This window comes from Cryptococcus neoformans, chromosome 1 (genome assembly GCF_000149385.1).
Source record: "Cryptococcus neoformans var. neoformans B-3501A chromosome 1, whole genome shotgun sequence".
Lineage (NCBI taxonomy): Eukaryota > Fungi > Basidiomycota > Tremellomycetes > Tremellales > Cryptococcaceae > Cryptococcus > Cryptococcus deneoformans.
The window spans coordinates 617945-645000 of NC_009177.1; the positions used below are offsets into that span (position 1 = coordinate 617945).

Genomic DNA, 27056 nt, shown 5'->3' on the forward strand with positions numbered 1-27056 from the left:
TACAACTGGACATGTAGATGTGAAAGTACCCAATCCCGTAGTTTATGGGCTGATAATATCCCGATACCATCTAACACCGCCATCCCCTTGTCCAGCTTGGTCGTCTCTGACCAGGCCGGCTTGTGACTCCATGAGTCCCACAAATTCTTGGGCGAGTCCTATAGGCAAGGATTCGGTTGAAGCAAATTCAAGAAGGGAAAAGGATTTCTCAAAGGGATCGCTGTTGGGGAACGAAGGTTCTAAACGGCTGAGAGTGCGAGATAGAATTGATAATGTTGAAAATGTCGGAGTGTGTAAGACCATGAGACTCGAAGGGAGGCGAAGCGAATGGATGGAAGGGGAGGTATAGTTAGGAAGGTAAGGTAACGTATCAATCAGAGCTTGTGGTGATAACAATGCTAAAGGATCATCAGCGACCAGAGTAGAATCTCCCAGAGATCAGGGACGCACCAACGCCCCTGGCGCGCATCCACAACCCCCAAACCTCATCTAATGCCACGACCCCTCTTCCTCCCTCGCCCACCATTAACCCTCTTTCCCCGTCCCTGCCAGTTAATAATCCTCCCAGCTCTTTTGCAAGCCCTTCATGGTAAGCCCGCTCATTTTTGACCATCTCTTTTGTTAAAGCGGGTGTCGCAAGACCAAGCTGCACGAGCGAAGTACGAATCATAGTAGCCTCTTCCTCCGTAGTCTGCCCTTGGGGTGAACCGGTAGGACTTGAGGCACCGGCTTGTTGTTGCGATGAGAGCTTCTGATTGAGAGATTGTGCTAGGCGAACCATCTCTCCTGCACGGAGCATGAGTGCTTCAAGATCCGCGAACGCTGTTTGCATGTGAGTATCTTGGGCTTTGGCCGATAAATCAATCGACTGAAGGATGCCATCTACATCATTTCAGTAAGCAGCTTTAGGACGTTTTGGAAGGGATCAACTTACCGATACCAGCCCCTGACCTCTCGCCGTTAGAGCTCGTAGTTTGAGCACTAGAGCGTCCTTCACGTTCCCAGGCCTTGTCTCCAAGGACACTCGAGAGTTTTTTGTATGCCTCTTTATCTCCTCCTTTACGAAAGCTTAGTCTCACGACTTGCTGCTTCTCTGGCTTTTCCCTTATGGTATTAAACTGAGGGAGCCGCGGGAGAGGTGTAGTGCAAATTTCGCAGTTTCGCAGCAATGCTGAATTAAGGAATGTACAAGCTGGACAGGCGACCTTTGATTCACCCTCTTTGTCATCGGCGGTAGACGATGGGGGAGTAAAGCCGGATGAGTTGGGTGTACCAGCTCGTGAGGGCGTTGCCGATACACTGGGTGATGCCACAGCTTGAGCATACGGTACACCACATAGCCCACACTTGCCCGATTTGCCCAATCCCTTTCTCTCGTTAACATATCCACACACCCGACAGGTCCACGTTCCAGCGCTTTCAACTGCGGGATCATTGTCTCTGGACTGGGGATTTCCGAGCGTGAGGGTGAGTTTGGGCGAGCTGCGCATAAACCCAGAGTAATATTCGGTGTTACGCACATACGACAGATGCGTTTGTAGTGACGGAACGTGAGCGGAATGACTGTCAGATGGGATGAGGATGAGACGGTGGGTAGTTATGTGTAAAGATATTGTCTGGTAGCCTGGCTGCTTGTCATTCCTACGTTGTAATCAGTCCACAGCAACCGCAAGGAAGGGGAAGAGTGGACTGACGCTTCGTAAAGACCGACGGCATCCCAGCTGCCGATCCACTCTTCTCCTTGGTCTCGCTGCACAGATTCTATCACGGTCGCCGATGGACGGACTGGCGACCATGTTGACCAATAGGTAGCGGAGAGAGGGGAGGGCAAAGTCATTGAACAAGCCTGAATGAGACAAGCTGTTTCGAATAGAGCGGGTGGATATCTTCTGCAGTACGATAACGAACAACAATCCAGTCTGCTTCTGATATTGACTACACTCAAAGGGTGGAGGTTTACGTAACGTTCCATGCTGCTAAAGTCAAAAGCCTCTCGACTGACGCATGCATGAAGATACTGAGCTATTCTCTTGTTGCTAATTCTACTACGGAGAGTGCACGTGGCCGATTGAACCGTCGTGGTGTGCACAATGAGGAAACTGAGGGATAAGAAGGGGTGTGTAGAGTGGTAGCGGCGGCGGGAGATTGGTTGTCGTGACAAGCGGGAGTGTGCTACTGACTGTTTGTGTGGATTGGGTTGCATAGATCTGTACTAGTAGGCAGGCAAGAGGGGCAGATATAGAGTATAGAGGGTGGGATGTTGTGTTTTGTTGTTTGCATTTGCGAGCCTTCCGGTGATCGTTATGCAGGGTTTCTTCAGGTCCTTGGAGCCTGGACGTTGGATGTTTTTGTTCTTCGGCCTCGCGTCGCTGTCCCCGAGCCTCATCGCCCATTCGACGCTCACTTGTACCACAGCAGCAATTCTCCATATCCCATCTCCCGTCCACCACTATACATAGTACATATAGCCGGCCTTTCCGCCGTGTTTTCCCGCGAGGCGAGTCTGGCCCACCACCCGTCACCCTCCTCCCCTGGTTACGCACCACTCCCGCGCCTGGCTGGTTGGGTCGAATTGTTTTCGTTTTTCAGATCTGCCCATACGACGCCATCATCCACCATCACCCATCACCCATTTCCTCCTCCTCTCGGCTTCTGGCCTACCATCCGACACACCGCCTGCCGCCGCCCACTGAGCAAGTGCGACCAATCCCGACCGCCTGATCCGTCATCCTCATTTCCACTCTTTCCTCTCTCAACTTGCCTTTTTGATACCTACCACCATGAGCGAAACAGGTGGTAACGCGCCCGTTGCACACCAATCTACCTTTGATTCCCGTTTGGCATATGTACAATCCAACGTTCCGTTCCCTTCACGCCAAACCTCCTATCCTGCATACAACAACAGTTCACTTCCGGCCCACCCAGCAAGCTCCTCGAGCCGCCTTAATGCAAGACCCGATCATTTACATCAGCCCTCAGCTTCAAGTGCACCGTTACTTCATAGCGAGGCGATGACGCATCCTGGGTGTGTATTGTGTGGACTTGTGAGGAGCTGTGGAAGTGGAAGTAACCCTTCTTCACCAGTGCTCTCCCCGCAAGACAGCACAACGCCCTTAGCCTCTTCGTCGCGGACTCCATCATTGGCTACGAGCTTTGCAGACTCTGGTGTGCCCGGGCCGTACCACCACCCATTTGAGAGGACTCAAAGCCCTGCGCCAGACGGGCGGCGGACAGGGAACAGGGTGGGAGGCAGAGAGATTGTGTATCACGATAAAGACATTACGGTCTACAAGGCAGAGGGGAAGGAGAGACTTTGTCAAGGTGGTAGACATATTATCATTGTAGTGAATGAGCACCTGCAGAGTGTGTACGAATTTGTGAGATTTTTCTTTTTTGGTCGCGTGGAAATTGGTCGGACTGATACGGAAAAGGGCGCATCCGATATACCGCTGTTAAGCCACATACTCGACACAGCCGCGCAAATATTGAATTCTGTGGCTGCTGCAGGCGACGATCTGGAAAGCGGCAAGGGAAAAGAAAAGTTGCACGTGGGATTTGTAGGAAGTATCATAAGTGAGTCTGCCTGTGAGCGAGTGGTCTCCAGCTGAGACGTTTAAAAGAGGATCCACAATCTCCCCATGCGCATTTACATGCCCACGCTTATCTTACTCCCATCGACACTAAACTTTCTGGAGCATCTCTCTGGCGTAGGAACGTGGTATTTGGCTCCTTAAATTGGTGGAGTATTGAGGATCTACGAGCGGAAATCAGGCAAGTTCCAACAGCTACTCTTGCCCCGGCAGAGTATTGACAGCTGCACAGGGAGGCAACGTCGAATAACCGAGTCAAGACGGGGTATGAGTATCGACAAGCGCCCATTGATAAGGTACCAGACGCTGGTGCGGCTATAGTGGGTTTCTCTTGAGATTACTTTGTCGCGGAAATTGACGGCTTTCATAGGCCCCAGCCTACGCCCTCAACCCAACTTATTCTGACGTGCCCTCACCTGTATCCCAATCGAAACAACACGCTTTGCAACAGCAGCAGCCACAGCCGTCATCCTATCGACCCCAACCCGGACCATCGTCCGTGTCCAAGGATCGACTTTCTCCGCTACCCACCCATCCGCTTGAAGAGGTCGGCTCGATAGAATCTGTCGTCTCTATGAGCACTGTAACCCCCCAAACGTCCAATTCCGGCAGAACATCAAGGGAAGATAAAGGGAAGGGGAAGGAACAGGAGCAGGCCATTAGCGATTGGGAGGAGGTGCAGTATGGCAGTGAAGGAAGTGAAAGATTGTCGGACAGAATTATTTAACGAACGACATACGAAGGAGATGATGATACAGCGCGACGTTAATGACGAGCGTGTTGTTTCTGCCTGGCATTTATATAGCATACAGCATGACAATTATCAAGTGGAAACGGGCTATATCGACTGTAAAGTTATACGTTAACAATGCAGCACACGATGCGGGGCAGGATGCATTGGAATTGGCTCAGGAGGAAAAGTGCCACATCGGGCGATAGGGACAAAAGGCGGAAGCAAGGGACGAAGGGTTGCACCCTAAAAAAAACCTGACGCGTCCAACGGTGAACCAAACAACGCGCAAAGTCGAGCCTGCCGGGCCTCCTTGTGGTCGCATGTGCTTGATGGATTCCGGCGAGCGGCGTGCAGTCTGGAGATAGATGAGCGCATACGGGGAGAAGAGAGACATGCATGCGCGTGGGTAAAAGGAGAAGAGGAATGAGGGTACGGTGGATGTAGTGTAAATAAATAAAAGCTTGGCATTTTGTCAACACATTCGAAAGAGGCGCGCAATTCTCCCTTTGCCCCGTCTCTCTTCAATCCATCCTCCGTCCATCTTTCCTTTTCATCCATCCTCCCCATCCTCCACCGGACAATCCCGACTGTCCCGTCCACCCCGCCGACAAAGGAGCCTTTGCGATCCCTGTCCCTCTGCCGGTCTGTGCGTCGCATACTTGGCCCTGATCTCAAGCGTGAGTATACTCTTCTTGTTTAGCAGTCCTGCCCATGGCTGCCCCGTCCCGTCTCAATCCAACCCTCCGCCCACATCTACTCACAGGCTACATAGTGATTTACACTCTTTCCCTCCACGCTCTTTCATTACTCCTCTGCGATCCACCTCGACTTCCTTCCAAGCCCATCCACAGCCATGCTTGCCACCAATCTCATCTCTCTCGTCCTTGTTCTCCCCACTCTTGCTCTTGCTGGACACAACTCTCCCTTCAACGGCCACTCGCCCTCTCGTAGACATCACCACGCTCGCGCCGCATCTTTTGCACTCACGCATGCCTCTCCCACGTCCAACGAGCTTCTCAAGCGTACTTACCACGATGCCATCGAGCACAAGATGGCGAGGAAGCGAGCCGGCAAAAAGTTCGCTAAGCGAGGTGCGGACGGGTCCCAATGTCGAGTAAAGGGGCAGAGCTATGTCCCCACTGGTGTGAGCAGCACTTCTGCCATCTCGAGTACTGCTGCATCTTCCATCGCTAGTTCCCCCTCGCCAGCCAGCACGGATGCTATCGCCAGTACTTCCGCCTCGGCTGTGACCCCTGATTCCAGCGCTAGCGCTAGCACCAGCACAAGTGATGAAAGCGCTCCTACCTCCAGTGCATTGATTGACAACCAACAAAACTGGGTTGACGCCACGTCCTCGTCTGAACAAGCGGCTGCAACTTCGGCATCTTCGTCCTCCCCTTCTTCTAGCTCAGGAACGAGCGTCGTCAGTTATGCCGGCTTGACTCCCAACGGTAACAAGGCAGGTGTAAGTGCTGGTGATTCCCTGCCCTGGGTTGCGTCAAAGTTGGGTTGGTGGTATGGTGCGTGTAACTCTCGCAATATTGGTGGAATGACTTGGAGGCTGACGCTGGCTAACAGACTGGTCTGCCACTCCTTCTGGTGACTGCGGCAGTGCTGTGACGGTACCAATGCTCTGGGGTGGTGGTATCGCTGATGCCACCGACGCCTCTCGTCTTGTCGCATTCGAGGCCCTCAGCCAGAGTCCTTCGTATATCATTGGATTTGAGGAGCCCGATTGTGCTGCTGGGTCAGGCAGTTCTGGTCTCGACGTTGCCACTGGTGAGTTTCGTTTCATCCGAAAAACAAATTCACGAGTCTAACGGTAGCAGGTATTGCGCTTTGGGACTCATTGATTGCGCCCAAGGGCGAGGCCGGCACTATTCTTGTCGGTCCCTCCATGTGCAAGCAAGCTGCTGAATCCGGCTGGCTTGGACCTTTCATGGAAGGCGTATCTAGGAAGCCGGATATCATGAACATCCATGTGAATAAGAACAGCGCCGCTGGGATCCAGCTTGACATTGTGAGTGATTTGCGGATGTGAGATGCGCATTTTATCTGAACTCGTATTTAGGATCATTACTGGAACACTTACGGTCTCCCTATCTGGGTGACAGAGTTTGCGTGTGTAGACGATTCCACCGACTTTGTCCCTTGTACCGATCAGGATGAGATCAACTCATTCATCAATACTGCCGTCGACATTTTTGAGACCGATTCCCGTATTGCCGGTTACGCTTACTCGTAAGTTTCCCTATGGGTGGGAACAAAAGGTATGTCAAGGCTGACAGGCTGGTAGAAATGGGTACGGCCTCTCTGAGAATTGGATGATGGTCAAGGATGGCCAGTTATCGTATGTTGCTTCATCTGAATCCATCATAAGCTTGAGGCTAACGGCGACCACAGCGAATCCGGCCAGACTTACCTTGCCGCTATTTCCAAATACCACTGATCTGGCACTTGTCTATAGTTGTTCGTTCTTCCAATATGCTCGGACGTATTTATAAATTTATGATTGAAATTGAAGAAGCCCTCTGGATACCCAAAAACTTGATACCTTTTATATACCCTGCCATCTTTCCGTGTGTCACTTTTTCCTTGCTTGCTAGGTGTACACGGACTATCTCGTCGATATCTGGAAATATATTCTGTTACGGATGCTGTATGCAGCGCTAATGTTTGGAATCCTAATACTTGGAGGCATCTTGGTGCAAAAGATGGCCCGTCTTCCATCTCATCATGTCCACGAAGGCTTATGACGCTTGATGAAAAAGCTTAAAAAATGATGTTGCAAGTTAGCGTGGATGGAAATAGTCGGGTTTCAAAAGCAGTCTCACCGGCTGAATGTGATAGCCGACCTCGACGACACCCTCGCATCATGTCATCAATCCCCTTTTTCTTTGCCTTATCAGATACGTATATCTATCTTTGGCGCCCCGAATTTTATGCAAAGAGTATTACTTTGCTCAGAGTACAACACGTGTAGCGATGACTGAAAGGCAAACGTTCGACTCGCTTGAAGAGCTCTCCACTTGCGAGGTGAGCCATCTCAAGGCTTGCTTTCCCACGCCTATAAACTAAACTTGCCTGGTGCGTTATTGTACGCTTTGAATGTAGATATCAGATGCTCTTATAAAGCTAGGAGTGCAAACCGGAGGCTATATTCCAGACCTTCACCTCTACTCACCTTCCGATGGACACAAGCTCAAGGTGGTCGGCCCGGCATTCACAGTGCAGGTGGGTTCATGGTGAGGGAATGATATGCTGGGGAAATGGCTGACGAGGATGCGATGTGTAGATGGTAGCTGAAAATGTGCAAAGAGAAAATGAACCTCCCAAGAGCAAAGAGCATTTTGTGAGTCCTTTTTACTTGTCAACTGTTTGCCTGGGACTGGAAATGCGATGCCCACCGCAGATACCCCGCAGTCGCTTTTAAATTTGTTCTTCTTTTTTCTTTTTTCTTTACACCTGCGATACGGTGTTTCTAAATGGAGCGTATTGTCATCGAAGGCTGACTGGTCAATGCATGGGTACAGGTAGATGCATGCCCAAGCGGCAGCGTACTTGTCATTTCCGCACCATTCAGTGCGTCTAATCAGCAATCCACGTCTACCAGAGCTGCTTTATCAATCCGCTGACAAACGGTAATCATAGTCCGGAATGCAGGGTGTTGGGGCGGCCTTATGTCCACAGCTGCTAAAGCAAAAGGCATCAAGGGAGTAATCATCAAGGGAGGGTGTCGAGATTTGGCAGAACATAGGGAGCTGGGATTCCCTGTAAGTCAAGACATTAACCTTTTCCAATACGCACACAGTTTAAGCATCGACAGGTGTATGCAAACTATCACACAACATTAGGCCAGAAATCTTTTGTTCGCCCTTCGCTCCTCTCTGTTCCAGTCGACATGTCGCCGCAGTACTATTCTTCTCCGGCCATTGTATCCCTCTACCCGCCCTCATTCGAGTATAAGATCACTGTAAAGCCTGGGGACATTATTGTTTGTGATGAAGACGGATGCGTCGCCGTGCCCCCGGCCTTGGTCGAAAAAGTTGTAGAAAAGGGAAAAGAAGGAAGGGATGTCGACGAAAATGTGAGGAAAGACCTCGAGAAAGGAAAGGGAGTGAAAGAGAGCATGGCCAAATGGCGAGGTGAAGATAAAAAGGGCGGGGGGAAATTGTAATTCAGTTGGCTAGCAGCGTAAATTGGTTGTTACATTTGCCCAGGGATGGAAAGCGATGAGGATGCAATTGCATGGTTGACAACAATAATACAGACTAAGAACCGAAAACCCAAGGGGGCATGAATGACATAAAACTTGGGCATTAACAGTCAAGGAAATCAGCAGCTGTAAGCCTTTGAAAAGTATTAGCAATTAAAAAAATCTATAGGATCAAACCAAAAGTCGATGGAGTGACCTGCTTACAGTTCTAGAGCAATATAAGGGTCGATGCGGTCTGAAAAGTCTTCATTGACCTCCTCGGCAAGACATTCCGACCATTGTACCTTGTATGCAAGGTATTCTATGACTTTGGCAAGAATCACACCCCTATGAAGAGACAGAGAAGGTTAGCAAGGATTCCATTCCATGAGCTTTGTGACATGGAACTAACCTCTGCTGAATTCTGCACGTCTTGTTCTTCGACTCTTCAAATGCGGCTATCCGATTGCCGATCAGCACTGGCATCCTCTCATGACCCAGCAAGGTAGTTGGAGCTACCTACCATCTTCGTCAAGCATACTTTTGAGCATGCCACTTGCGCAAGCAATCTTTCGAGAGACGACAAAAGTATAGCCGTCGGCTGATTCAAGGAGGACGTAGTCGTCTTCTGGGGGCTGCGTTTGAGCTTTCTTGCCGGCGGACATGATGGCGTTGTGGGGCCTGTACAGAGTGTCGGGAGCACTGGATGGGGCAGGCTATGGGGTGAGAGCCAGTGTCGAGTTGGATAAAGACATTACCTGATGCAGAAGATATCTTCGTTCTTCTTGCTACACTCCGGTCGGCGATAGCCGCTGGGTGTTATTATTGACAGCAGCATCATCGCTTGTCGACGACATACGACGATGACTATCACCATTGCTACTACTCCCCCAACACCACACAAGGCGCAAAATGATACGCAGACAGAGGCCCACATTCACAACGTCAGAGCTCGAACTGCAGCTCCAGCAGGTACGTGTCTTCCCGCTCTCAGTCAACTCACGCCCCAAAAGATCAACCTCGATCCCACATCATCCACAACAGAAAATCTCGAAGCTCTGGCCCCTCTTATCAAGTCAATACAAGATACGGACTCGGAGCAGCTGTACCTCAGAAGCCTGGACAATTTTGTGGAAGAGAAAGAAAGGGAAATTGAGGAAATATGTCAAGAGAATTATGAAGTCTGTCGCGTGAACAGTGCATTCGCCGAGTGCTGATGATTGTCAATCAACTCTAGGACTTTGTCTCTTCCGTATCTACCTTTCTCACAATCAGGCAAGGGACTGTGCATCTGAGGCGGCGAATTGGTGAGCTTGATGGCCAAATGGGCGATGTAGGAAGGGCGTTGGGCGAAAAGGTAGGTCGTCACGCCGCTGGAATCTACTGACATATTTTCCAAACAGAAACGCGCTCTATTGGAACAGAAAAAGGTAGCGAGAAATATGGACGATGCGATTGAAACTCTCCAGACATGCTTACGTCTCCTGGACCTTGTTCACCGCATCGACGAAATGGTTCGAGAGGGCAAGTATTGGGGGGCGTTACGGGTACGTTTATATCTGGGCTTTGATAAATACGTACTCAAAACCAGCATACTAGTCACTTGAAGATCTACTTCATCTCCCTCCCCCATCCATCTCACAAACGCCCTTTTACGCACACATTCTTTCCTCGCTTCCCTCTCTCCGCCTTTCTATCAAAGATGCTGTCACGGCCTCGACAAAAACGTGGCTATTCGATGTGCGTGAAAGTAGTGCAAAAGTGGGCAAGCTTGCATTGGAGCAAATGGCACTGAGGACGAGGAAATGGAGAATGAAGCGAGAAAGGGAAGGTGGGGTTCGGTTAGCTCGGGTTGGGGGGCCGTTGGAACTGGTGCATAACGAACGAGTCGAATGTAAGTGTGCCCCGACGTGCGCGCGCTCTGGCTAACTGTTCTAGTCGATGCGCTGGATAATGATGAGATCAAAGTGGATTTCAAGCCCCTTTATCATTGTATACACATCTACGAAGCCCTGGGCCAGAAGCCTGAGCTGCAGCGTAGCTATCAAGAAGATCGAAAGGTATAATCTATTACAAGAACATTTTATGTTCGCAGCTTACCCTTCATTCAGACGCAAGCGACTCTCATTCTGACTTCTCGATTATCCACGACCCCTTCAACTCTTGTCAACACCCTTCCTCTTTTGATGCAGGAGCTAGTGGGCTTTTTTATCATAGAAGCCCATGTGCTCGACACGATGCCTGATTTCCGTACTCAGAGAGATGTGGACGAGCTCTGGGATGAAATGTGCAGGAGGATTGTGGAAGTTATGGGTCAGGGCTTGAAGGGATGCAGCGAGCCTGGAGTGTTCCTGAGTAGTAAGACTGAAGTGTTGCTATTCGTGCAAACTTTGGAGGTGAGTTGGTCTGCGTGATGAAATAAAGCTAATGTTTGACAGGTGTATGGGTATAATATCACAGAGCTAAACGGCTTACTCATAACTCTCTTTGAACGGTACTCTGAGCTGCTATTGCGCAAATTCGGCGCGGACTTTGACCAGGTCAGTCGCAGCATTGCAAGGTTTCATTTGTCTCATCTGACTGTTGGTGGTGGGCACAGATTGTGTCGGACGATGACAATCAACCGATGATGGTTAATGACCACGAAGAGTTTGACCAAGTTGCAGGAGTCTGCTGGCTTGCAAAGGGAGAAGCCGAGTCTCTGGCGATGTAAGTCTTTTCAGAGCGTCATTGTCCTTGCCCTTTGGGCTGATTCCGTGGGTCAGGCAAGGATTCCCTCAACCGATGCCCTTCTCCCAAACGTATCCCATGTGCTGTATCAACATTCGAAATTTTGTGGATCAGTTCTACCAGTTTACAGATGGAGTGGCTCAACAGCATCTCGATGTCGATGAAGTTCTGCGAAGGGTTAGTTTTTTTTTTCTATAGTACGCATGACAGATTTCTAATCCAAATACAGTCTTTGGATGGTTTACTATCCGACCATGTCAGCAAACAAATTGCAAAGAAACTACAGACTATGCTCAACCTGTCGCAAATTGCGCAAGTAGTCATCAATCTGGAGCATTTTTGCACTGCTTGCAATGAGCTTGAAAGCGTGCTGATGAATCTTCGGTGAGTCACGTTTTTCCCAAAGCGGTCCGAGTTGCGAGTCTGAATAGTAGTATCAGCGCATCACAGCGTGGAGGGCCGATCAAGCTTGCATCCGGTGCCTCGTTCAATTCCACCTTATCAGCAGCACAATCACGTATCGACAGTATCATCAACTCTAAACTCGAATCCTTCTTTGAGCTTGCAGAGTACAATTGGATGCCTGTTCGCCCCCAATCGACGGTGGAAGAGCCAAGCACTTATGTGTTTGAAATGATCACGTTCTTAACGGCATATGTGGATTCGGTGTTAATCGGGCTGAAGGAAGAATTCAAGACGGGAGCGTATCGAAACGCCTTGATGAGGATCAATCGGTGGTTGATGGTACGTTTCCCATTACCTTGAGATAATGCGGAGTTAACAAGAGATAGGATACATTAACGGGTCAAGAGGTTGTCAGATTGAACGAAAGCGCATTGGCGAGTGTACTGGCCGACGTGTCGTTTATCGAGACTGAGATCAAACGGCTTGGTAAATCTGAGCTCGATCACGTCTTTGACGAAGTAAAGCATGTGTGTCAATCCTTTTCTACGTCTATAGCTTTGCAGAGACTGATTCTTTACCCTCAGACGATCAACATTATCCTTTCGGATGCCGTTCAGGCGTATATGGAACCTTCGATTCGTTCCATGTCGTATCCCTCTGTCAAACCCCTCAGCCTGGCGATGATCTTGGCCAAACTGAGCAAAGCCGCCTCGTCCCAGGGAGGTCAGGCAAACATGTTCAAGGCGGCAAGGAGAAGGGGAGAAGCAGATGAAGTGGCTAGATTGGCGGGTAAGTAGAGGGGTGAGCAGGGATGTTGTATAGTTTATTTCTTCATGACGCGATCTTGATATGTATCGATTATTAAAAGTCTAGGAGGTCGATAGGGATGCAGTATGACGTCATTGGGTACTCACCCCCGAAGGAAGCCATCGGTTCGAGATGCCAATCAGTCGAACATTGATCTTGCAGCTCCGTATACCGATGTACTAAAGCAACAAAGGCTGGAAGATCCCTTTTTTAAATCTGTTCAAAACAACACATCTCACAGCCACCACCCCGGCACCATGATCACAAGAAGACTCGCATCCACTGTCTCTGTCCCTCCCGAGACCAAGTCTCCTCGCAAGATTGTCCTAGTAGGAGCCGGTTTTCTCGGTAAATCCTCTCTGTAAAGAGATCAAAAAAAAGGCTAACAGTTTCTTGAACAACTATATATATATAGGATCGTACGTCGTCAAAGCCTTGATTGCAGATCCCCGTAACCGAATCCAGATTGTATCTCGTCACCCTCAATCTCGTACGTCCCCTCCTCCACCCTTGACGGCCCAACTTGTATCTTTACGATCCTGATCAATTTGTCACTTGGCTTTTGCAACAACTAGTCCATTCCAAACTGTCTACTTTGGGAGCCCAGATCCTCCCCCCCGCCTCGGTGGACATCACCTCGCCTTCCTCCACCTCGGAACTGCGCAAAGCCTTCAAGGGGGCTTCCGCCGTCGTTTCCTTGGCGGGCTTGTTGGTGGGGAACGACAAGCAGATGAAGGCGCTGCAGGAAGATGGGGCGAGGAGGGTTGGGGAAGCTGCTAGTGAGGAAGGTGTAGGCAGGGTGGTTGGCGTGAGTGCCATTGGGGCTGACCTGCGAGGTGTAACTGCCTAGTGAGTTGGGGGGGGGGGGGGGGGGGGTTGTGCTGATGAACGATTAAACGGACATAGTTGGAGGACCAAGGCGAAAGGGGAAGATGCTATACGTGAATACCATCCGACTGCAACAATCATTCGCCCTTCACTCCTCTTCGGTCCCGGCGACTCTTTCTTCTCGGTGAGTACTTTTTTTTTTTTTGGCCATGTGATGGCGGTGGTGACAGTGAAACAATCCTGACTTATGTTTTTCACTCAATAAGCGCTTTGCAACCTTGGCAAAGTATCTCCCTTTCCTCCCAGTCTTTGGAGGCGGTATCACTCGATTCCAGTGAGTCGTGGAAAAAAAAAAGGCACCTTTACGCTGATACTAATATTATTAGGCCGGTATATGTAGGAGACGTTGCACGGGCGGTCGAGATATGTTGTCGTGACGATCCGATTGTTGTCAGTCAAGTGGCTGGACGTATCATTGAAGCTGGCGGACCGGACATCTTCACTTACCGCGAGATGATGGAGCTCGTGCTTCGCTATACCCACCTTGAAGGTCGTCGAGCGATCATCTCTTTACCCTACTGGCTAGGCAGCGTGCAAGGGTTCTTTCTGGAAAAGTTGCCTGAAACAATGTTCACCGTCACGCGAGATCAAGTGAAGCAGCTACGGAACGATAATATTGTATCGCCCCATCCACCCATGTTTGCTCAGAATTTTGAGGATTTGCTGAAAGCGTTTCCAAGTTCGGCACCGAGCAGTGCGCCCCCTGGGGATGCGGGGTTGAAAAGCGTATACGACATTTTGCCTACTTATTTGGGGGTTGGGAAGAGGGAGGAGGGTAAGAGGACGCATGGCCGGAAAAGTGCGAGTTTGGACGAGGTGAAGGGGATGGGGAAGCGGTAGTGTCAGGGCTTGTACATGTTTACTGCAGTTTATGCATTATGGGATGTAGCAGTTATTCTTTCAGCAGATGCTATTCTTCGAGCTGGTCCAACGTGTCTGAGTATGGCATGAAGTGGATGATGATGCTCGGGAATAGAAGCGGTGAGACAACCATGCACACAACCACGCAAATACATGCACACACAGCTACGTCTACGCGGGCACACTTTGGGTCTGCGGGGCGAGCATGGTCTTGGGCAGGATGCTGCCGACGACACCTGCGAGGGCCATGCTGCGGGGGGTGAGCTGTGGACGGCATCGACACGGGACGACGCACCCGAGGACGAGGAGGGGCGCGGTGGCATCCTTGGGCTGGCGGAGGGGCTGCTGGTTGACGTAGCCGAAGACGGCGAGGGCGAATGCGCCCCATACGATGCTGGCTGTCAGCGGTGCCGGGGCGGGGGGACGTACATGGGCTGCTTGATGAACATGCCGGCGGCGGCGGAGGTCATGGCTGTCTGGCTGTACCAGTCGCTGTACTCGGCCCACTCGGGGGAGAGCGGGAGGTGGTACGGGAACAGCTGCGCGCTCTTTGCGGGGGCCTTGTCCAGCACGGGGGGGGGAGTCATGGCGGGGGTGGGTATAGAGAAGGATAAATAAGGAGACGGGTAACGGAGTGGTAAATAAGAATAAATAACCGCGCACCCAATTTTCACTCCACATCTCCACCATGTCCCCCCGCCCGCAGATCAAGGTCGGCGTCCTCGGAGCAACCGGCACAGTCGGCCAGCGGTGAGCCCCCCACGCAGCACTCCCCCACCCCCCCCCCCGGCCCCGGTAACCCGCCAACCCGCAGCTTCATTGAGCTCCTCGCCGCCCACCCCTACTTTGCCCTCCACGCCCTCGGCGCCTCCTCCAGGTCCGCAGGGCAGCAGTACGCCCGTGTCGTCCGCTGGAAGCTCGCGAGCCCCATCCCAGACGCCGTCCGCCACATGGTCGTCCACGAGTGCAGGCCGGACGCCCCCGGCTTCGCCGAATGTGGCGTCGTCTTCAGCGGCCTCGACGCCGACGTCGCGGGCGATATCGGTGCGTCTCCCGCCCTGGCCCCGCCTGCCCGCCCACGCTGACAGCCCCGCAGAAAACGCATTCAGAGCGGCCGACCTCGTCGTGTACTCGAACGCGAAAAACTACCGCAGAGACCCGCTGTGCCCGCTCATCGTCCCCCTCGTCAACCCGTCCCACCTCTCCATCATCCCCTACCAGCGCGAACAGCTCGGCCTCAAAAAGGGCTACATTGTCACCAACGCCAACTGCTCCACCACCGGCATCGTCGTCCCCCTCGCCGCCCTCGAAAAGGCCTTTGGGCCCCTCGACACCGTCATCGTCACCACCCTCCAGGCCATCTCTGGCGCAGGCTACCCCGGCGTAAGCAGCTTGGATATCATGGACAACGTCGTCCCCCTCATCAGTGGCGAAGAAGACAAGATCGAATGGGAGACCAACAAGATCCTCGGCGGCGTCACGCCCGACAACAAGGCGTTCGACCTCCACGCGCCCAAACAGATCAACGTCTCCGCCACATGCACCCGTGTCCCCGTCATCGACGGCCATACCGGATGCGTCTCTGTCAAGTTTGCCAGATCGCCCCCGCCCTCCGTCGCAGAGGTCGAAAACGCTTTCAGAGAATACACATGCGACGCGCAGCACCTTGGCGTCCCCTCCGCCCCAGCCCAGGCCATCGTCGTCCACGATGCGCCAGACAGGCCGCAGCCCAGGCTCGATAAAAACCTCCACAACGGTGCCTGTGTGAGCGTCGGCAGGATCAGAGAGTGTCCCGTCTTTGACATCAAGTTTGTCTGCTTGATCGATAATGTCAGACTGGGTGCCGCTACGTCTTCAATCATCAATGCCGAGATTGCGGTCGAGAAGGGTTTGATCCAGTAGTTTTGATAGATTAGTTGGTAACTCCAAAAATGAGCATATGGTATATGCATTGCATCTTACGTTGCAACTAGAGAATGTCTATATAACTTGGTCTACAGGAATCAACTCTTGACAAACGCAAAAAATAAACGTCAACCCGGCCAGCGATGATCAGCTCTTTATCTAAAAACACTACTCCAATCAGTCTCAAATGCCATGAATCACACACGCAGGCAGCTCACCCTCAACCCCTTCTTCCCAACCTTGTTATCAACCGCTCTTTCCAGCTGCATTTTCAGGCTAGCCACCTGGGCTTGCGCGGCCTGCAATGAATCCCGTTGAGATCGCTGGTCTTGGCTGATTTTGCCCATTTGCTCACGCCTCGCCTCCAATTCCGCCACATGTTCTCTACACGCTGCCGTACTGCGCTTCGTCTCTTGCCTCGCTTCATCAAGGTGAACACGGAGGTTGTTCGCTGTGAAATAAATAAAGTAAGCAAATCAAACAACTCGATTCTTTAATCACTTACCCATCTTTTGAGATGCTCGAAGGTCAAGAGCTAGATTATTTACCTTGACTTTTTCTTCTTCAAGCTTGGCCTCCTACAGCATCATCACGGTCCGTTAGCGACCTAATCCCCCAACTCTTTTTCCAATTTACAATTTCTTTAATCTTTTCCCTTTCTCTCTCCATCTCGCTCTCCAACCCGTCCCTCTCTGCCACAGCGGCATCATATACAGCCTGTGCCCCCGCCTCATTCAGCATCTCAGACGACTCGCTTTGCCCCTTCGCTCCTCCTTGTTCTTGTTCCGACGACACGGTCAGTTTGATACTCCCGCGAACATCATCAGCACGGACCGCACTGTTGACAGCAAAAGAGCCTTGCGGGGTGGGCGGTAAAGGGACAGTCGGTGGCGGCCCCTGAGGCGGGCGTACGACAACCTTGCGACCAGACTTTTGCTCCAACTCGCTCGTCTTTTTTCTTGTCAGCTCGGCGCAAGTCGCCATCAGCTCTGCATTTGCATTTTCAAGCTCAACCTTGATATTCTCAAGTCGTGCATTGTTTTCTGAAAGCTCGGATATCTGTCTTGCGTCATTGTATCGTTCAACGGCGCGTTCATCCCGAACGCGCGAAAGCTCAAACAACGCTTGGTCTGCCTTCACCTTGAGCTGTCGTCGTTGCTCCTCATTCTCAGACAGCGGTGATTCCATTTCTCGCGAAACAAAATCTTGCTCAGCCTGTAGCGTCTCCAACGTTTGGGTATGCGCAGCCTCGAGGGACGCAACCACCTGGCTGTGCATCGTCTTGAGAGACTCGAGCTCGTCATGGTGCGCAATGTCCTTTGCTTTTGAAGCCTGGTCCCATTTCGTCAACGACAAGCGATGCTCACGCTCCACGCTTTCAATTCTCGCCCTCAGCGTGTTGATAGTGATCTGATTGTCCTCAATCTCTTTCTGGCATGTTTCCAACCGTTTTGTAAACTCCAACTGTGACATATCAGTCGTTTGCGAATGACCAGCCATCAAGGCTTCAAGTTCTGCCGCATGTTCATCGCGCAAACGGTCAAGCGCAAAAGCGTCAGAGGCGAATGACTCCTTGCTGTGAGGAAAAGACGCAGAAGACGGGATAGGGCACGATTGCTTTGCCTTCTCGACAATCAAAACGTCACGTTCTTCCCAAAGGCTCCCGATATCGACCACATAAGGGTCCTGTAAATGTAGAATTAGTGAAACAGTTGATCATGATAGCTTTTAAAACACGCACACCCTCCATTAGTTTTTCCTTTAGCTTCTTAATCGTCTTTTGCAAGTCAGCTATCTGAATCAATTGCTGCTCAATGATTCTTCTCTGCGACGCTTCCTTCTCCGCCATATCTCTATCGTGAAAAATCAGCGACGCCGAACGCTCTCAGTCAATCGGTTGGAATTATTAAAACTTACTTTATCAACTTTTCAATTCTAAACTGCTGTGCAACTTTTGCGTCGCCATTTTTGCACTGATTTGTCGAATCCGCCACCTCTTTAAACCTTTCCACACCTCTAGGCGACACTCCTACTGATGATGATTCATAATCTCGACCTTTCGACCTTTCACTGCTCTCACCGTCCTCTTCTGATATATGCACCATATCAACTGACATTACCGGTATAAAATGAGCTTGCGGGCTCGGTGGTAAGGGGACATCCCTGGGATATACCTGTATGCCCGATGTCACTGGTGTTTGTGGCATGTCTGCCTCCACATTTATTTTTGCGCTGGTTTTACGGGAGAGGATATCATGCGCGACTGCAATTTCCAACTGTTTCTCCAGTTGTAGGATATAGGCTTCTCTGTCTCTTAGTTCCTTGTCCCGCTCGTCAATGACCTATGAGCAGAGTGTTAGCTGCAAACTTGCTGGCAGCGGTGTACACTCACACGATGTACAAATCTTAATTCTGTTTCCAGAGATTGAGATGATCGTGAAGACGGCCTGACTTGCACCGTCGGTGACGATAAGAGAGACTTAGTAACTGGCTGACTCCACATGGCGCACAGCGATGTAGCCAACGATTGCGCAGAGAACAGCTCCTGCGAGAGCGATTGCGGCCTGTATATAGAAACAGCGGTCAGTCTCGACATTCCTAAAAGATATCGCGACCCACCTGTTCCCTTTGGAAACTAAATATCCCCTCCCTCCTCGAAAACCCTGCTTCACAGAAATATTGGATCTGTTCAATAAAGGTAAAGACGTCCTTCTCATTGAGGTTTGTTCCTCATCCGAGTCCAAGCTTGAGTTGGATTCGGCACGAGGTACAGCCATGCCCTTCCTACCTACTCCGTCCTCATCCTGGTTATGTGTTTGCGACAGTTCTTCTGTCGTCGTCTGAGCTACTTTGACCATGTCATCCGTCACGCCTTGAACAAGGCTGGCCTCTGAAAGTTTGGCTGTGAGATCAGCAATGCGAGTTTCAGACTCTGAGTATTTTGCCGATAGTGCTTTCAACTCTTTTTTGAGTTGTTCAAGTTGACTGCTCTCTCGATCCGCCTGGCTGGGAGGCATTTCCTTATCTAATATTGTTTTAGGACCCTCAATGCCTACAGCTAAAGCCGACGCATCAGCTCGCTCGCATGGCGGCGCGACAGGTCCGGTATTGGAACCCGATGAAATTTCTGACAATGCGAATTTCGAGTCCAGTCCCTTTTGTGTGGATTGTTCATCCTCAACGGTCTCGGACAGTTCCTTTTCCTTCTGTTCAAAATGGGATTGGCCTTTCGCTTTCAGCTGATCTTCAAGCTCCGTGATTTTGCTGTTCTTCTGAGCCAACTCCTCCAATAAACGCTTGTTGTGATCTGCTGCTTCAAGATGGGCGATGTGAGCCTCTAATTCACGAAAAGCCTTCTCATGAATAGCCGCATCCCGCTCATATTTCTCTACCTGAGTTGCAAGATTTTCGCGCAAAGCCTCAGACGTCGTCAACCGTGCTTCAAGCTCTGAAACGTTTTTTGCTGAAGTTGTGCCACTTTCTCGAAGTTTGGCAATTTCCTTCTTTAGCTCAGTGGCAACGAGAATGTGTGTATCCTCCTTGTCGGCATAAGTTTTCAGCTTTGCTTCGAGGTCTTGGATATAAGCTTCACTCGAAGCGTTCCGGTCCGCAAGTTTCACCATCCTCATTCGGAGTTCAGCAAGGTATGTTTCGCTTTGCAGTTGCCTTTCCTGGGCGTCTTGCAAAAGTCGACTCCGCTCTTCAGACATCTCGTTCATAAGGGCCTTTTTTTAAGCATTCAGTTGCATTCTCTTCTGGCTGAGACTAGGCAACTCACAATTTCCCCGCGCAGTTCCTCCAGCTGTTGATTCAGAGCAGAAACGACCTTCTCGTATCTAAACATGGTCAGATCAAAGGCAGCAGTCGTAGTAAACTGCACAGACTCACTCCAAAATGACAGGTTCGACCGTCTCATTAAATTTGGTGAGAGCATCCCCATCGCCAGGGCCACGGCTCTTTAGCTCACTTGAAAGACGCATGTTCTCACTGCATTTTGCCAGATAACGGTCGTACAGCTGTATATCGGGTTAGCAAGTTCCTTCTATACTGCTCAGTATCGTACTTCAGTATGCTCTTTCTGTAACTCAGCCAGCCTCCGAGTCAACTTTTCGCTTCGTTTTAGACCGTCTTCTGACACTCTACTCTCCTTCCCTTCTGCTTCCAACGCTATTACTTGCTTTCTCAACTTGAGGACAGCGTTTTGGAGATATTCTACGTCATCCCACCCGGCTTCAACCTGGTTCACCTTGGCTGAATTACGAATATTTCGGGCACGAGAAGCATACTTGATTGTGTTGAGGGTCTCGCCAATATTGGCTTCAATGGGAGAGATACAAGCGATCATGGTGGTGAGGGCATTCCCACCAATAGAGTCTTGAAGCATACGTGTGAGTTTTGAATCCCGGTAAGGAATATGGCCACGAGATTTAACGGGATCAGATAACGTTGAAATAACGTTACCAAGTGCCAGAAGACCACTGTTAATTGAAATGCCTTCCTTCATACGGTCACCCTGAGCGGCGGTCCGTTTGAGACGTTCTGAACCAGCCAGATCTACCATATTGAATTTACTTGTTATCACCACAAATTCCTCCGTGGAGGCTGATGGATTGATAGCAGATTGAGGTCGGGAGGGGGTCATACGGCTGAAGCTGCTAGGTGGACCACTTCGAGAATGAGGAAGAGTGGGTGAGCGGGGACCCGACGCAGGGAAGCCGATCATAGACGAAGGGCGACGAAGTTGCCTGGTAGGCGTCTCGCTACCTAAAGCAGATAAGGCAGACAGGGCATTGGAAGGCCTCTTCTGAACCAATGTTATTGAGAAGATAGCATGACTTCTAGAGCTCGTGGCATTCATGGTTGTTTCTCCTGTTTTCCTCCTAGTAGATCCTTCCTGAAGCAACTTCATCACTTCAGATAATGATTTGACCTTGACTTCTCTCACGCCCGACCAGACTATTCTGCCGTCTCGTTCCTCTCGGATGGAAATGGATATGCCTGCACCGGATAGGAGATCTATGATCTCTTCGTTATACAGCTCAAGAAAACTCAGTCGCGCTTCCCATGAGGCGCCTGGCCCTGACTTTTGTTTGTTATCTTCTGCTCGTTCAAAAATGCTTTGCACAGTTCGGGGGATAAGCCCAGTGCGAGGAGTAAATTCAGTACCAGAATAATCAATGTTGTCACCGGTTGTTCCCATAGAGTATGACTTGCCGGAACTGGTCTGGCCATAGCTGCCCACGATAAAAGGAGTATTAGCCCTGTTTTAGGACAATTCTAGTCTCCACTCACGCTAGAAAGGTGACGTTGTGACCCTTCATAAACTCGTCAACGCTTTCTCCAGCCGTACATTGGTAAAGATCCGTTTGTTGAGCACTTTCTCCCAGAACATAATCGAAGCTGAATGAAGAGTACTTCTTGCCACCAGTACTGATGCTAGGCCCGTGGCCAGTGAGAGCAGCTGGGTCGACATCTACCCGGATATCAGACTTTGAAGTGGGGTGAACGAGGACCGATCGGAACCGAGGAGGAATGGAGGGGTCATCTGGATCGGACGGTCGGATACGCAACACTGACAGGCAGCACACACATCGGATCAGTTGTTCGAATGTCTATCGTGTCAATTCACGCACCAACTTTGACGTTCCTATTTTCCAGAGTATTTGGAGTTTCTTTAGCACCTGCGGCAATACTTGACGCATCACTACTGAGACTAGCTCTAGTATGGCCAAACGTGCTTTGACCGGCTGAAGAATTAGGCCTCGTAATGCTGGATGGAGATAGAGGACTGGGGGGTGCGATGGACTGGCGACGTGATAAGGACATGATGGGATGTGGTGTTATGGAATATGGTGGATGCTGATGAATGAGTAACGGTGGGAAGTATGTTGCTGCTGTGAGTCAGTGTGGGGATGGCAAAGCGAAGGATGGACTAGGGAGGAGGAAGGAAGAAGAGGCGGATGATGTGGTCGCACACTGCAGATCTGAGTTATCCGGCGGGCGGGCAGTCCGAAACCAACGCACAGACCGTTCCACACCCCATCCTCCACCCTCCATGGTCCAGATATTATGCGCACTCACCTCTGCTCTTCTTCCTGCTCAAAGCCGCACTAGCAGACAGCAAATATCAAGGTCGCTATTGGGTTGTACCGCTGGTAGCCACCTCGTGTATATTCTCTGCCGAATGATCTCTGCGAATGTTCGAATGCCGATGACTTTCTGAATGGTTAGGCAATAGCGCGCTATACCACGCAAGCCGTACTTGGAATTTCTGTAATTCAAAGGCCCGGATGGCGTATATGCCAACTGGACTGTCGAAAGGATGGGTTTTGGTCGAAACAGCAAAGGTCTCCCCCAGCCTTCGGACCAGGGGAAATGATGATTATCTGCTCATTGTGCACGGCCGTGCTCAGAGTTCGCGATGTCACTTTATGAGAGAATGAGCCAGTCGAATGGCAGAGAAAGACGTGCGGAAATGAGAGTCAAGCCCAAGAAGCAAGCAGCGTCACTCGTTGAACCGTTACCGTACGAGCACTAGTAACAAATCCGGCCAACTTTCGTCGTTCAGGCACGACAGTCGGTCGACAAAAAAAGGACGACAAAGGCTCAAAATTATTATGAGTGCATCGCATCATCTTTAATACTTTTATTTTTGGCGAAGCATCCCTTCTCATGCCAGTCGCCAATTAACGACTCTCACCACCACCGGCAATGCCAGACACGCAATCTAATCAAGAACAATGTTCGCATCTCAAGCGTACAGAGCATGGAAGGAGTGCAGAGATTTCATTTTGCATCACACTGATTGTTCGCAGTATTATGGTAGACGGCAAGACGACTTCGCATACGTTGCTTTGTGCATATGATTCGAACTAACGTGGCACGCCCGCCAATACCGTACTCCGTCTGTACCTCGTTCTCGCGTTCATGCACAACAACATGTTCTTCATTTCAATTTGAGGCGATCAATCAGTGTGTCTCACCGCAGTTCCACCTGTTAGCATAATTACTGTTACTATTGCAACATGCGTATTCCTCCTTTCATATTCATCCTTTTGGACTAGTCATCCTCGTTCTTTCGAATGCCCCGCACCGCAATTCCGCCCCCTTCTTTGAATGTCAGACGCAGCCAGAGTTCTCGTAAATCATTGCCCGCCAGCCCCTCCGGATTGCCATGGCCGCCATTTGCAGTTTCCGGTGCGCTGCTATGAAGGACCTGCAAGTCCTGATCGATTCCATCTCGCTCCATAGTATTAGTCTTGGGATGCGTAGATCTAAGTGAGAGCCTTTCCAAAGCATGAAGCTGTTTTTTTTTTTTGGAAGAAGGGGCGTGCGCAGACATCAGCTTAACTGCTCTATATGCCTTGAGAACACTCACAAATGTAGCTTCTTTCTCATGCCATTCCTTTACGATCTCATCGACTTTCTCTACCCCATCTTCCCATCCCCTTACACCTCTCTCCACCTCTTTCACTGTTTTCCCCAGGTCCAAAACCAATCCAAACAACACCATAAGGATCTTGAAGGTTACTTGTTGGCCCGATTGAGGCCCCAGTAAACAGGCGCGACAGATCTTGTCCAGAACCATGTTGTGATACAGAACAATAGAGTGTATGGATTGGAGCCGACGAATACCTCCTGGAGCAATTTCGTCGATTTCCTCATCATGGAGAGTACTCTCCACCCATGCTTCATCCGATTCCTCCTCAGACGTCCCTTGTCGATTATGTGCCTTTCCTGTACAATCCTTCCGCAGCCTCTCTAGCCTTCTTTTCATTGCATCCCAGTTGCTTCCTATTGCAATATCCAACACGTATCTTCCGAATACGTTGACGAAATGGGTCATCCTGAATCGCAGTATCTGCAAACGCCTTTGAGCAATTGATCCTTTGGGGAAGAGCGAGTGCGTAGATCTCTCTTGCAGTCGATAACAAGGCAATCCCGAGGATGGTCTCAAGTCTACGCCAATCTTGTGAGGCTCGTTGAAAAGTTCGAATTGATGTATCACGTCCCAGTACATCGTACGGAGAACGAGGTCAACTCGCGAAAGCCTTAGGATAAGATTGTGGATCGTTTGATACTTCTCCATGAGCTGATGGGGCAAAATGTCTGTAATGGCTACCGGAGGTGAATATGAAAGATATAAGAAATCGAGTGCTCTGTATGGTTATGAGATCAGTAAGTCTTATTTTCTCTGAGCTGCGTTGATCTTTCTCTGGGGACGTACTCAATTGCTAAATCAGTCAATCGTTAGCAGTTGGCAGAGCATTCAAAGTGATACACAAAGACTCAATTTACCTTGTGGGTTCAGCCATCTTGCCCTTTTCCCGCTGTTTTCTTCCTTTGGTAATTCTCGTACGGCAAATGAGACGCGGTCTCCTACGTCTTGCCATACTGACCCCGTCGATTTTTTCCTATCGTTATCTTCATGGTTCAGGAGAGTTGTTCTCAAGGCATACGCAAGCTCTGCACCTCCCGGAGGCCACCGACTTCTTTCGCTCAATCCAATGCCTAGTCCTATTCCCCAGTCACTATCCCGGTCCTGTTTGTCATCATCTTCACCGAGACCTAACCGCGCCCTGATCCGAGCTCTTTTACCGAGCCCCACAGCTTCACCGGCACCTGCACTGTCCTTGCCAAACAAAGCGCTGCTGACGCGCTCCGTAAAACCTACATCTCCGGCTAGCCAGAAGGCTCTCAGCACATCCAAATGGTCGAGGAATCGTAAGTCATGGAGGTACAGAGAGACTAAGGAGGTAGATATGAGGGTTGCGTGAGCAAGCAAGGGATCAAGGATCTGATTGGAAATGAAGATTGACAGTGTTGGGCAAGAAGGGGGGAGAAGCGGGTGATTGGGAGAAGAATGCCGAGATATAAACTCGTGAAGGTGTGTGAGTGGAGTCGGGCCCCAAAGTGGGAATTCTGAATGGGAATGGTGTGGATGAGATAATGATAATTGAGAGCCAGGTGGCTGATTAAATAAAGACCATAAATCGCCAATATCAGATTCAGGTCTTGGATATAAAGCATACTCCTCATGCCGAGGTGTATTGCGCTCGTTGGACTCCATGTAATCCGTTTCATCTTCTTTTTGAGAGGGTATTTGCGTTAGTCTGTTCGACGATGATCGGGACAATTGATGTCGATGCCAATGATCGACTTGTCTTTGAATATGGCGAAGGTGATTTCTTAACTCGCTATAGGCTCACATAAGTTGGTCGAAGTCACAAAACGGTGAATCAGTTTCTCATACCTTTTTTCGGAGTCTCCCCAAATCCATCTAATGTCAATAGCCTGCCTGATGTTGCATAAAGGATGAAGCCCATTTGTGGCTACTTTTAGTGTCCTCAGACCTTTGCCTGCCTCGTATAAAATCCTCCGGGCTTCCTTGGGAACAAATCCGGGCATCCTCCCAGCCGAAAACTCATACTTCCAAGCGTCGCCGACTAATTTCCTCGAGATTCCTAAATCAGTCCATGGTTGCGAACCTGGACTTTGATCTTCATCATCAGTCCCCGGAAAACCCAACCATGATTGAAGGAGGTTCAGAAAAGGAGCAGAAGCTTGACTTAGAAGATAAGCTAAGGCGATTGCAGAAGGGTGATGCTGGCTCGGAGAAGTTGATAAGATGGCCAAGAATTGGCCATGCAAGTGCGTGAGTAATGCGGAAGCACGCGATGGGAGAGCATGGGCGTCGGGAGAACTTGTTGGCTGTGCAGAAAAAGATGAACACGCTGTCTGATGCAGAGAGCGGAAAGTCTCTCACCCAACGCACGACACCACATAAGGTCTCAGCAAGTTGCTTCACATGGCGAGTCGCCAACATCCAACTATTCCATCTTGACGGCCCTTGCTCATGACATTCAGTCGCGGCACACGCAAGACGATCCTTGATATACGTGAGATAAGTTCCTAAAGCGTGGAAAAGCGCATGATGTGTTGAAGTGAGAGGACTGAATGAATCAGTTGCCACGCGTAACCGACACAGCTAGACCTACAGATTACTCTGGCTGTCGATGATGAGTTCTAGTCTCCTCACAGAGGTTCCAATGGTCAAAAAGTTTGTTTTGAACCTAGAGAGACAGGAACATTGTCTAAGTAAGCCGGCTCGAGCGCAACCGTCCCTCACTCACCCAGAAAGCGTCTCCCTCTCTAGACCCAATACTCGTTCACTTCTTTCACCCAATACAAAAGCTGAGAGTTTCTTGTCCCACATCAATTCGCCGGTTGTGACTGTGCCTAAAGTGGCTCTCAAGAGGAGCTCTAGTAGCGGTTTTGATTCAAAGGTGGCGGCTTGTGGGAGGGTTAGTGGGCTATTCAACAAACTGGAAGATTCCAGACTATATTTTCGTTAGCATAATCCCATGCGCGAGTTATCTCGACTTCTATCTTACGATAAGATCACGGAATCGAAATCGTGTGGTGATCTTTCCGATAGAAAAGATGACTTGGATACCGACGCATTGTTTCCACTATCCAGATCCCAAGTTCGCAATGGCTACAATATTAGGGTCATTTGCACCTTTCGACAGCTATATATGTAACTCACGGAAGATCCAGCTAGCTTCATTGTATGTTCTGGAGAGACTTTTTCCCATAATGTCTCTTGATCGACAGCATCACCATTGTATTTTAGGTGTACTTCAGATTCGTTCCGCACTATGAGCGGCTCATCTTCCAGTATCCCAAAAGGGCTTGACACAGAAACCTGGGGGTGGTCTTGTGATCTACGCTGCTGTACCTCAGGGCTCAAACCTAGCAGCAGCCTGTCTTGAGTTGACGAATGTTCTTGAAGTTTGGGAAGGGAGAAGAGGGGCTTGACCTCTTTGAGCCTTTTGTTCGCTAGGCGACTTTCGTCGGGGAGGTAGACAAGAGGTGCTTGTCCCAGCGGAAAGAGATTTGAAGGGGAATGAAGGTTACTTAAAGACTTTGAGCGTGCTTT

The 27056-nt window shown here is 50.2% G+C and overlaps 11 protein-coding genes across 11 annotated transcripts; 6 read left to right on the forward strand and 5 right to left on the reverse strand.

Annotated features, from left to right (window-relative positions):
• Positions 1-42: 42 nt before the first annotated feature.
• On the reverse strand, positions 43-1490 carry CNBA2220 (hypothetical protein; the record flags this gene model as incomplete). Its single annotated transcript, XM_773129.1, has 3 exons — positions 43-398; positions 451-882; positions 935-1490. The coding sequence occupies 3 exons, from the start codon at positions 1488-1490 to the stop codon at positions 43-45; spliced, it is 1344 nt and encodes a 447-aa protein (XP_778222.1).
• A 1521-nt stretch (positions 1491-3011) lies between these two features.
• Positions 3012-4317, forward strand: CNBA2230 (hypothetical protein; the record flags this gene model as incomplete). Its single annotated transcript, XM_773130.1, has 5 exons — positions 3012-3377; positions 3432-3573; positions 3621-3775; positions 3827-3910; positions 3961-4317. The coding sequence occupies 5 exons, from the start codon at positions 3012-3014 to the stop codon at positions 4315-4317; spliced, it is 1104 nt and encodes a 367-aa protein (XP_778223.1).
• Positions 4318-5176: 859 nt separating this feature from the next.
• On the forward strand, positions 5177-6772 carry CNBA2240 (hypothetical protein; the record flags this gene model as incomplete). The annotated part of the gene is made up of 6 exons (XM_773131.1): positions 5177-5843; positions 5902-6102; positions 6153-6343; positions 6395-6564; positions 6620-6673; positions 6727-6772. 6 exons carry the CDS (start codon positions 5177-5179, stop codon positions 6770-6772), a joined length of 1329 nt encoding a protein of 442 aa, XP_778224.1.
• Positions 6773-7308: 536 nt separating this feature from the next.
• CNBA2250 (hypothetical protein) lies at positions 7309-8500 on the forward strand (the record flags this gene model as incomplete). Its single annotated transcript, XM_773132.1, has 6 exons — positions 7309-7359; positions 7438-7557; positions 7619-7675; positions 7857-7905; positions 7975-8096; positions 8141-8500. The coding sequence occupies 6 exons, from the start codon at positions 7309-7311 to the stop codon at positions 8498-8500; spliced, it is 759 nt and encodes a 252-aa protein (XP_778225.1).
• Positions 8501-8642: 142 nt separating this feature from the next.
• CNBA2260 (hypothetical protein) lies at positions 8643-9183 on the reverse strand (the record flags this gene model as incomplete). Its single annotated transcript, XM_773133.1, has 4 exons — positions 8643-8673; positions 8744-8866; positions 8931-8976; positions 9042-9183. 4 exons carry the CDS (start codon positions 9181-9183, stop codon positions 8643-8645), a joined length of 342 nt encoding a protein of 113 aa, XP_778226.1.
• A 198-nt stretch (positions 9184-9381) lies between these two features.
• CNBA2270 (hypothetical protein) lies at positions 9382-12450 on the forward strand (the record flags this gene model as incomplete). Its single annotated transcript, XM_773134.1, has 13 exons — positions 9382-9699; positions 9756-9875; positions 9922-10065; positions 10118-10412; positions 10457-10578; positions 10630-10914; positions 10957-11058; positions 11118-11227; positions 11284-11425; positions 11478-11632; positions 11683-11992; positions 12040-12180; positions 12238-12450. 13 exons carry the CDS (start codon positions 9382-9384, stop codon positions 12448-12450), a joined length of 2457 nt encoding a protein of 818 aa, XP_778227.1.
• Positions 12451-12717: 267 nt separating this feature from the next.
• On the forward strand, positions 12718-14188 carry CNBA2280 (hypothetical protein; the record flags this gene model as incomplete). The annotated part of the gene is made up of 6 exons (XM_773135.1): positions 12718-12808; positions 12876-12950; positions 13036-13309; positions 13367-13472; positions 13555-13622; positions 13675-14188. 6 exons carry the CDS (start codon positions 12718-12720, stop codon positions 14186-14188), a joined length of 1128 nt encoding a protein of 375 aa, XP_778228.1.
• A 192-nt stretch (positions 14189-14380) lies between these two features.
• On the reverse strand, positions 14381-14796 carry CNBA2290 (hypothetical protein; the record flags this gene model as incomplete). The annotated part of the gene is made up of 3 exons (XM_773136.1): positions 14381-14459; positions 14505-14603; positions 14639-14796. 3 exons carry the CDS (start codon positions 14794-14796, stop codon positions 14381-14383), a joined length of 336 nt encoding a protein of 111 aa, XP_778229.1.
• A 101-nt stretch (positions 14797-14897) lies between these two features.
• On the forward strand, positions 14898-16111 carry CNBA2300 (hypothetical protein; the record flags this gene model as incomplete). Its single annotated transcript, XM_773137.1, has 3 exons — positions 14898-14959; positions 15024-15253; positions 15306-16111. The coding sequence occupies 3 exons, from the start codon at positions 14898-14900 to the stop codon at positions 16109-16111; spliced, it is 1098 nt and encodes a 365-aa protein (XP_778230.1).
• A 200-nt stretch (positions 16112-16311) lies between these two features.
• On the reverse strand, positions 16312-21940 carry CNBA2310 (hypothetical protein; the record flags this gene model as incomplete). The annotated part of the gene is made up of 12 exons (XM_773138.1): positions 16312-16565; positions 16620-16692; positions 16751-17800; positions 17856-17967; positions 18032-18456; positions 18507-18678; positions 18734-19839; positions 19893-19950; positions 20003-20130; positions 20178-21348; positions 21407-21686; positions 21748-21940. 12 exons carry the CDS (start codon positions 21938-21940, stop codon positions 16312-16314), a joined length of 5022 nt encoding a protein of 1673 aa, XP_778231.1.
• A 1234-nt stretch (positions 21941-23174) lies between these two features.
• On the reverse strand, positions 23175-26684 carry CNBA2320 (hypothetical protein; the record flags this gene model as incomplete). Its single annotated transcript, XM_773139.1, has 10 exons — positions 23175-23417; positions 23493-24273; positions 24342-24348; positions 24413-25311; positions 25368-25825; positions 25890-26067; positions 26113-26187; positions 26248-26454; positions 26509-26612; positions 26664-26684. The coding sequence occupies 10 exons, from the start codon at positions 26682-26684 to the stop codon at positions 23175-23177; spliced, it is 2973 nt and encodes a 990-aa protein (XP_778232.1).
• Positions 26685-27056: the final 372 nt, after the last annotated feature.